This window comes from Vanessa atalanta, chromosome 9 (genome assembly GCF_905147765.1).
Source record: "Vanessa atalanta chromosome 9, ilVanAtal1.2, whole genome shotgun sequence".
NCBI classification, from domain to species: Eukaryota; Metazoa; Arthropoda; class Insecta; order Lepidoptera; family Nymphalidae; genus Vanessa; species Vanessa atalanta.
Window position 1 is genome coordinate 5,409,727 of NC_061879.1, and position 10,675 is coordinate 5,420,401.

At 29.9% G+C, this 10,675-nt stretch overlaps 1 protein-coding gene across 1 annotated transcript; it reads left to right on the forward strand.

Moving 5' to 3' along the window:
- The first annotated feature begins 5,559 nt into the window (after positions 1-5,559).
- On the forward strand, positions 5,560-6,829 carry LOC125066587 (lysozyme-like). Its single transcript, XM_047674719.1, has 3 exons — positions 5,560-5,776; positions 6,370-6,528; positions 6,639-6,829. The coding sequence occupies exons 1-3, from the start codon at positions 5,647-5,649 to the stop codon at positions 6,767-6,769; spliced, it is 420 nt and encodes a 139-aa protein (XP_047530675.1). The 5' UTR covers positions 5,560-5,646; the 3' UTR covers positions 6,770-6,829.
- The last annotated feature ends 3,846 nt before the right edge of the window (positions 6,830-10,675 follow it).

Consider the following 10,675-nt stretch of genomic DNA (forward strand, 5'->3'; position numbering starts at 1 on the left):
TTTAGGATATGGATATAGCCAACATTCAGAAGGCGAAGAATATATTTAATTTAAAAATATTATATACTGGTAATACAAAACGAAATAATTTTTATTTTGCTTATTTTATTGTATTTTGAAAAGAATAATATTCTTATTCTCTAATTATTCTTTTATTCGCGATATTTATTTGTAAGAATATTTATCTGTTTAACATATATTTGACAGTTGTCAGATCATAATACAGATAAATGTATCTTAATGAATATTTTTTTAAAAGAAATATTAATTTGGATTTTTAAAAATGATGGAGATGGAGCGTTCACCGTACAGAATGAATATCTAGTTGGGTGACTTGTTTGCAGGGCTGCCAGTATTCAATTTAGTCATATTGTTATTGCATATTAAATTTAGTGATTTTGTAAAACTGTCAAAAATATATTTACACATCAATGAACAAATAGATATTTTAAATGCATCAAATAATATATATTTTTTTACCTTAATACCTTACAAATAAAATGGAACATTAAATATAATAAAGTATCCTAAATTTATGTTCGTGGAACACCCATTCTTAGTACAGATCCAGAATTTATTCTAATAATAGACATTATGATTTCTTTGACTGAAGTAAGATGAAATGAGATCAATAGCTTTACCAATAACATTGTAATAATGTTTTACCTTAAACAAAAGCGTTTCTTGCTCTAAATAATTAAATACTTTGGATAAGTCACAGAAGCGTTCTGTAATTTCTCCATTTCGTATATAATATGTCTAAGGAGTACCATTCCTCTGAGTAAGCCGAATTGTCCACAATAAAAGTAGTATTTTATACCAAAATGAATCAGAAATATATTTAATATTTTTTTAAGAATATTTTGCTTAACTTTTAAGGAATTAAATGATATTATGATAATTAAATTATATATATATATATATTTATTCATAATTATCATTTATTTTAAAATAATTTTCAGTGTTCATTAAATACGTGTTAGCATGTCATTAAAAAAAATATAATTTTAGACTCATCTTGCATTAATTGTATTATATTTGGAAATATATTAAAAAAAAAAAATAATAATATTGATTTACTTTTTCACATGTTTACACAAGTATTTATTAACTTTTTCCTAACATAAATCTCGTGAAAAAATTGTATAAAATACGGCTAATTAAAGATAAATTCTAACACAGAATTCAATTTCGTTGCTTTTATTGTTATGAAAGGCTACCAAAACAGTTGTCTTCAAGCAGGGCCGGATTGTGAGTTTAGGGGCCCTGGGCTAATACTACTTAAGGACCCATCTAATTACTCAAAGAATAAAAAAAATTAGACAGTAAAATATTTGATTTATATTTTAATATATTCCTTAGTGTTATACCACCGCAAAGAAATTGAAAAATTATAAAGCAACCTTTCGGCAAATTCTTTCATTTGCGCCTCACATTCTTGGTTCTTAGTTAAAACTACATTTATGGTCAAAACGGATAAATGGTTAAGTCTTAAGTTTGACATCGTCGTTCTGTATTTATTGTTTACTAACTGTGCCCGCGACTTCATTCCCGTTTGATTTAACAAAAACGTTATTGTTCAGTTCCCACATTTAACGATACCTTATTCATTCTGTATTAGGCAGCTTTAGAGATATCAAGTCGTGGAGGCACCTGACGTAATGGCGGAATGGTTGCATGTGCGAGGGCTGCTCACGGTATTGGCCAGTATTTGGACTTTATTATTATTTTATATATACATAATTATACAAAAATTAAAAAATACTCATTATTACATTAGCTATCTGCCAATGAAAGTCTTGCCAAAATCGCTCTAGCCATTCCAGAGATTGCCCGGAACAAACAGACAGACAACAATTGTAAAAAAATGTTATTCTGGTATATGTATGGTGTACACATGCATTTAGTAAAAAGCGGTTATTTTAATATTACATATAGACCAATTTTATTATATGTACAGATAGATAGATAATTAAGAAATGTGTACGCTCTTTTCTTGGAGGTTTCCAAGTCGTATCGGTTCGGAAAAATCGAATCTGCAAGCCTAATGTTGCGTATTTTCATGGGCGGTGGAAAATGACTTTCCATCAGATGAGCCTCCTACTCGTTGGCGAGCTATAATAAAAATAAAATATTAAAGTATATACATATATGTGAAGCTACTCTGTACGTAGTAATATAGTTTATATACTAGCTTGCATTGGGAAAAAATTTGGAGCGCATCATATATTATAATTATGTTTATATGGAGTAGGTTAAGAGTATTTTATTATAGAATAGTTCCATTGCCGAATTTGTATGTTAATCATCGTTTATTTAAATTCATTGGATTAAAGTATATTAAAATAGTTGTACTATTTTAAACAGGCTATTACCTGCGGCTTCTTCCGGGTGGAAGTTGAATCGGATCTATTAATAATGATTATAGTTTTTTTTTGTGTGAATGACTAATAATTTTTAAGTAAAAGATACCTAAGTTACACTACTGATCCGTTAGCGAAAATCCCATCAAAGTCCAGTTGTTTTTTGTTCTAAGTACCGAAAAAACTGTCAGTATGCATTTAGTAAAAGGTACACAATTAAATTTATTTCTATAGTTATGAATGCATATTATTATTATTACAATTATATTAAGTCATTGCTGTTCTAATAAGGAAAAATAAACATTTAATTTTTATATCAATTCAAAGCCCATTGTGTGTTTTAGCAAGACAGATATCCTCGATCAATGACAAGTGAGCAAATCTTTAACAGTGAAGTCCCGGCTCCGAGACTGCGTTACAAAAACATCATGACTCATATATCTCACATGATTAATTTGTACATATCTTTTTATTTCGCATTCATGTTTACTTGTAGGTTCTGATAGACTTAATTGGGCCGTCAGTAAAATGCAATGATAGTTATAAGGTTAAATGTGTACAAACATAGAAGATAAGCTTTTAACACAAAAGAAAGCAAGATAAATGCTTTTAAGGTTTTATTAAGAATTTGTAGGACCTGTTAAAAGGAAGAAATGTCTATGCTAGTGACCACAACATTGGATATACGTTTTTATAGTATTTAAGCAGTATAGAAAATGTAATAAAATATAAATATTCCGTTAAAGTTTTGTTCAAAAAATGATAATAATATCTGATCGTAAATATGAGACGGTAAAAACTCGTGGAGTTAGTAGAATTTTCGATTTTTCTATACTATAATACCGATTAATATGTACTTGTACTTGTAATTAAAATACAATAATATATCTTGTTTTATTTAAATATCTTATAATAATCTTGTAGGTATCTCGTTTTGTTAAGACCGAATCGCCACATCATTAACTTGTTAGAAGAGTATAGTCCTGTGTCATCGCTTTCGTTTACATGGATGTTGTCCACTTACATCATCATCAGTTTTATTTATAACAATTCTTAATCTACTCGTTTTAATAATAAATCCTAAGCGGAATACTGGACTCCGAGCTTTTCTGGAATGTAATATGTAAATATAGGCCTTTAAATAGGTTTCCAATGTTTGACTGCAGCCTCAGTATCGATTACAAGTGTAACACTGTTACACTTAAGTACTTATTTCCACTACTACTAGTTTTATTTCCAAAATTCCGATAACAGTTTCGTCGACGTTCCAAACGCAATTGTTTCGCAAATCCATAGTGAATATCATAGATTAATCAAGCTCTTGCTCTTGACCAATTATATCGCGTCAATTTGCTGACAAATGTTGTTTATGTATTTTTTCTCTTACGGTTGGAATAAAGTTTTGGTAAGAAGATAAGGCTAACAAATCGTACCTGTTAGAACTCTTCTGTAAGCACTTACTATCACTGTAAAATGCGTGTATGCTTTAATTGTTACTATACTTATTGTTATATTTACATAAAGTCGCATATCACTTGCTCACATTTCAATATCGAGTTCTGCGGTATGTTTTGTGTGTGCCCTTACAATAGGGCTATACTTACAATACTCTATACATGGGCTATTTTTATAAGTCTATAGCAGAAAATGCCAATATTATAATGAATATATCCGAAGTCAATATATTCAAATATAATTTTATTTTGTTTTATAAATTCAACCAGTTTAAGAGTCGGTCTTTTTAGGGTTCATTGAAAAATAAATATATAAAATAACTGAAAATATTATTTGATAACCCTCAGCCAGAATATGATTTTAAACAAATTAGCAAATCGTTAGTTTACGCATAATTATCATAATTTTGGATTTATAGTGCAATAGACTCCATTAAAAGTATAACACCTCATCGGAAAGCCTGAATTGGTGACACGAGGGCCGGTGAATTGCTGCAAATATACTGTAAAAACAGTTGCTAATTTAAATTGTTATTGGTACCTATATACTTAAGACTCTAATATAAATAATCGTTATCACTCTCTCGTTAAAAAAAATCAACAATAATACATATCACAATATAATATACTCCTTACTCGTAGACCTCAATCTCTACTTCATCTTCGTCTATCATCTTATTGTCAGCCGATTACCAATATTTCGTAGATTTTAAAATTAACACAACGGCTGATGCAAATGATTGTATCTAAAAATAATAAATATTTTTATATATACCTAGTTAGGAAACAAACACGTTTATTACGCCATTTTCTTCTGCTCTTAAGGTTTATTATTTATTACATATTATTATATATTTTTTTGGTCTTTTTAAATTGTTTGTACGGAACGCTTTATGTAAGAGTAAGGTTTGTATGAAGGATACGGCAAGGTACGGCAAAACAGGACTTTCTTGCCTTTTATCTTTTGGTTAAACGATTATAGACTGTAGTTGCTTAGGAATATATATTTAATGACTTGTATCTCGTTTTTTAATTTAATAGAAATAGTTTTGGAACTATTTTTATAATAGAATATATATAATAGTCAGAAGCACCGGACTGAGACAAGTGTGCGCAAATACTGATAAAACTTCTATTTTCTCGACTCGAATCCGATACGACAAAAATGCATTAAGCATAAGACAATCTATCTTACGCACTTACCTTAACTTTATAGCCCTACCGGCAAATTGAACTCAAGAACCTCAGTATTTGCATTTTAACCGTTTGACCACAAATACAGTTTATTAAACTGTATATATATAAACATAAAAAATCTCTACATAAAAAAACGCGGGTAATACATAAATTTATTTATACATAAAACATTTCCGTAACAGGTTATACTACTTTTTTTTTATAGTTTCTGTGATGTTGATGAATGTGCTGACGTTATGAGAATAACATCTCATATCAAATTGCAATCAGTATTATGATGATGAGAGCTTGCTTTTATATATGAACTGATGATCCTCATCATCATGACTGATGATCATCATCTCTGTAATAATGTAAAAAAAAATACATGGCCATTATTTCTTACAATCTCAAAAGGTATGTTTCACTTAAAATTTTATCTTATTAATGCAATTAAAAACAGCCCGATAGTTCGCATGTTGTATACATAACGGGCGCGTCGATAAGAAGGATTCCCCTTGTACGTGTAACGAATTATCAAGTTGAGTTCGTCGTCTATAAAAACAGACATTTTCCTGTAATGTCTCAAACACGTCCAGGCATTTGGAGCGAATACTCTTGCTAAGAAAATAATTGTGAACTATCTATACGCAATGAAGTGCTTACTTGCATTACTCGCTATAGCGGTAATAGTATTCCAATGCGAAGGCAAAAAATTTACGAGATGTGAACTGGTTCATCAATTACGAGACCACGGTTTTCCAGAGGGCAAATTACGTGATTGTAAGTTTTAAAACCATCATCTATGTATTAAATACATTTATTTATGTAGGAAATTTTACTTTCCTAAGTACTTTTTATAATATCTCTATAATTATTATATTTATTATACTAAATTCACATTCAGTCAATCGCCTGTGAACACTTATCAATGAACTGATATCTAAAGTCGGGGTCATATTGCATTGTGACTGTTTTATTGTTATATTTTTATTTATAATTAACCAATAATAATCTTTAATTACTAGACATACTTACTTTGTAGCCTGATACATAAGCTTGCTTTTCGAAAATTTATTTATGTTAGGAATATATCAAATAGTGAAATTGTCTATGTCTAAAACTCATTGTCTTTGATTAGTAAATTAGTAATTAGTAGTAGTAGTGTCAGAAGTCTATGTAAGAGTAAGGTCTATGCCGAAGGACTATTTTATAGTAATTATTATATAGTTAAGCAAAACTTATATAAACTTAAAAGTAAATTAAAACGCAGTTTTTGACATAAATAAGCATACTTGATTTTATGACAAAAATTAAAAAACAAAAGAATTCCATAATAAAATAAACATTATTGACAATCCGTTACTTTGTTTCAGGGGTTTGCCTTGTAGAGAACGAAAGCTCTCGTACAACTAGCAAGATTGGTAAAGTGAACAAGAATGGTTCGAGGGACTATGGACTGTTCCAGATCAACGACAAATACTGGTGCAGCAACACCAGCACGCCTGGAAAGGATTGCAACGTTACTTGCTCGGGTAATACTTCATTATAAGCTTTACTAAAGTATACAAAATGACTCAAATTGATTAGATTTCTGTATTAAACCATTTCAAAAATACTTAAATTATGTATTTTTATATTTCAGATCTTCTGGTAGACGACATAACAAAAGCCGCTACTTGTGCCAAGAAAATTTTCAAACGTCACGGTTTCAACGCTTGGTACGGCTGGAAGAACCATTGCCAAGGCAGTTTGCCTGACATTAGCTCCTGCTAGATTTAACAGTCAAAAGATCTATAAATGTCAAAGTAACGAAATAAAATATTGTTTGAATGATTTCTTGGTAAAAAAGTTTGAATCTCGTTCTAATGTTATGTATTTAAGCTCTAATTATAATATTTTGTGAAAATAATAAGGACTGATAAGAAAAAAATCTTTAATAATTCATCGTTATAATTCCTTACCCTTATTACTAAACTAGCTCTTACCCGCGGCTTTGCTCGCGTAGAATATGAATTTATTTACAAATTAACTTAAAATAGTACGTACGTAATGTAAGACCTTTTTGTATACCACATAGGTGAGTATTTCAGCCCTGAGGGGAAGAATATCCAGAAACGCTTCAATACGTATCTACTTATTTTAATCAGCAGCCCATAAATAAAGTTTCATGCTTATAATTAAAAAACTGACGGACTTCCAGACTAATCTGTATACGAAATGTCAAACTCCCTTTAGGCGTAAAATATCCAAAAACACTTAAATACGTATCAACTAATTTTTAATCAGTAGCACAAAAATAACATTTTAAGCTTCTAACTTAAAAAATGAATGACTTCTATAAAAACTTTTATCCCTTATTTCACCCCTCAGAGATAGAATATCAAAAAACACTTAAATACGTATTTTATCATTTTAATCAGTATCCCATAAATAAAGTTTCATGTTTCTATCTTAAAAAATGACAGACTTCTACCTTTCATCCTTTAAACTTTCAACCTTTATTTCACCCCCGTACTATACTACCCGTTTATGCAGAAACACTTAAATAAATATCTACTCCTTTTTAATCAGTATCCCAAACATAAAGTTTCACGTTTCTAATTTAAAAATTTACGGACTTCTATACAAACGTTCAACCCTTATTTCACCCCTTTAATTTCTAAAATTCGCTCCTCAGTGGGTGTCATGATATGTTAGTTTATAAGTGTACAGCCTAAAATATAAGTTTTATGCTTACAGTTCTAAAAATGACAATACAACAACTTACAACCGTTCATACCCCTTTTCAACCCTTTACAGCAGCCTATGTCCTTTTTCAGGCTCTAGACTATTTGTGTACCAAATTTCATTTAAATCGATCCAGTAGTTTTGGCGTGAAAGCGAGACAGACAGACAGACTGACAGAGTTACTTTCGCATTTATAATATTAATAATATAATAACAATATGGATAAATGACTGCGTGTGATTTATATATCATCCCGAAAGTTATATAGCTGAGGTTTATTTAGTCACAAGAATAAAAATGGCTAAAAATATTCTTGCTCAATTGGATCCTATTAACGAAAAATTCATTGCTTCTTTTGCTGGATGGAATAAAGCTCACATACAAAAATTACTTGTATATACACTTTAACTAGTAAACGACATAACTTATAAAATTATAGTCTAAGCATTGAACACGCGGTATAAAAAATTGTTACATGTAAGGAATTTGCCACATAAAGGGATGTTTACATGAGAATGTTGTGGTGAGACGCTCCTGCTTGATGAAGCTTTAGTACTTACAAAGGAGGTCGCTTATCTGAAGCAAGTTTATTATATAATACGATTTATACACATTAACCTTTCTCATTATATATTATAAATGCTATCTATATATACATGCAACAGAAAACATAGCTGGGGACAAATTCTTTTAGCAATTTGTCACTTCATCGTAGTCAAATCGAAACGATAACAATAAGGACCAACTATTGACATAGAAGTTAATAATTCAGTTTGGTTTAGACATAATGGTGTGCTGTAAAATCATATTTTGTAGATATTGTGATAATTGGGTTATAATTGAACCGGAATACGTGTCATAGCCATTGTAAATGTCTGGTCTTTTGCAGCTGCTTCTGCTTATAAATTCCTTAGAAGTCACTGAGACCAAAAAGCTTAAATATAATATGAAGTAGTAATATTTTTACGCAATATGTCAGTTACTTTCTTTGCTTCGGTTGGCTGACCCTCCGAAAGCGGAGCCAGCTATCAGAAACATAACAATGGAATAAATAACTGCCCTCTATACTAAGCTTGCCTTTCATCCTCTATACATTCTCAAATACATTCATCTCAAAAACATTCTAAAAGTTCTGTGAATAACTTAACAAAGTCATGGCACTGTTAACCACGACGAAGGCTTATGACAAAGTTACCTTTGTTGTTTACCTATACTTTGAAAGTGTATTTAATTATGTGATATTAAGAGGTACAAATGATTTGCATCGTCTTTAATTTACCGGAAACAGAAAGTTTTAATATAACAGATACCTACTACGATATCAAGTAAAAAAAAAAACAAAAATATAATTAAAAATATTATAATATCGAGGTAATTAAATCATCAGTTAATTAATAGTATTGCGTATAAATGTAGTTCAAGTACAGTTTTGACCTAATTACCTTAAAAAACATTTTCCATTGTACATACGATATATTATTCCGATTCTATTATTTATTTGTCTAGACAAAATTTATTCCAACTGGTTTTATATCAATTCATTTCTGTGCCTGTGAATGTGAATGCCTTCGTTATTTCATAAAGAACCCAAGTCACCCATATCAAAGAGATGCTTTTAAGAATTTATATTCTATATTTATATTGTTATACAAGCACTATATATAATTATAGATTATACAAATAGCGTTATTATAGTGCTTGTTACTAAATTTAGATTTAATTTTTTGATTCCTATTTTACGACCTATACAAAGAAAATAAAATTTTTCATGATAACGACTTCTTCATCGGCCATCGTGCAATGTCCAGTTTAGGAAATATCAGTCTCGTCGCACACGGATCACTTGCATTAGTCACGGACTGCAGTTTTCTCACCACAATCCCGGCACTATGTATAATAACCGCTACTCCTGCCTGCTTTTTTTTTACATAACTTTGTTTGTGGCGTTTAATGGCTGCCACGAACTTAAGCCATTCTTAAAATTATCAATTACTATTTATGGGACAAGATGTTAATTTAATCCCTTAATTTCTGTAATTACATTCATATGCTGACTAATCTTTAATAATAATAGTTTATTTTGTTATAGCAATTATGCTAACACTCATTTTTATTCAAGATAACGGTGAGCGGAACTACATGGAACTACTAGTATTGCATACAAATGTTTTTGTAAAGATGCTATTTTAAACATCGATCGTCGATAAAGTTTCCCTTAAACTCAGGACGGCTTATTTAATCTTGTAGAGCAATAAATAGCTAATAAATTGCTCAGAACACATAATTAATAACCTTAACGAAGTTGACGTAAAAGGAAACGGATCTCCTGGGGTATCGGTTATATGGAGTAAGTGAAACAAAATATCGATATATTTATGAGATAAAAACATTCCTAAGTTATATTAAAACAATATTTGTCGAATAATGCTAATATAAATTAAGAAAGTAGTGTAGTGTAGATAATACAATTTAAGAATATTAACATATTTTGGTATACGAAGACATCATAGCACCTCCTACGGGTATTCAATGGACTGAACACAAGAATTTTATACATAAATTTATCGTTTTATACGAAAGAAAAATTTTAAAAACCTTGATATTATAAATAAAAAAAAAGTTACTATAATATAAAATATTCTAAAAATATCTCAAATTAACATACCCTAAACGCTAAACCCTGCTTCATCTCTTGTTTAATGAGAACCTCTTGCTTTGCTCTTCCAACCGATTACCTAGTAATAAATATGATCTGAAAGTTTCACATTGGAATGAAGGATTGGTACGACTCGCTTATATATTGTAAAAACGTTTACATCATATAATATTGAAATGACACATGTAATTTAACCACTTACGGATTTCTATCTCGGGCTAAATAAGACTTGCACATAGTTTTTTCTGTAAAAGAGAGCTAATCACGCAGTCTGTAGCCTAAGAGCTAGAGCTTTG

What these genes read in the sequence shown, in the direction of transcription:
- LOC125066587 (XM_047674719.1), top strand. Translation starts at nt 5,647, where the DNA reads ATGAAGTGCTTACTTGCATTACTCGCTATAGCGGTAATAGTATTCCAA. An exon ending in AGAGGGCAAATTACGTGATT is followed by an intron (nt 5,777 to 6,369) that starts GTAAGTTTTAAA and finishes ACTTTGTTTCAG; the next exon opens with GGGTTTGCCTTGTAGAGAAC. An exon ending in TTGCAACGTTACTTGCTCGG is followed by an intron (nt 6,529 to 6,638) that starts GTAATACTTCAT and finishes TTTATATTTCAG; the next exon opens with ATCTTCTGGTAGACGACATA.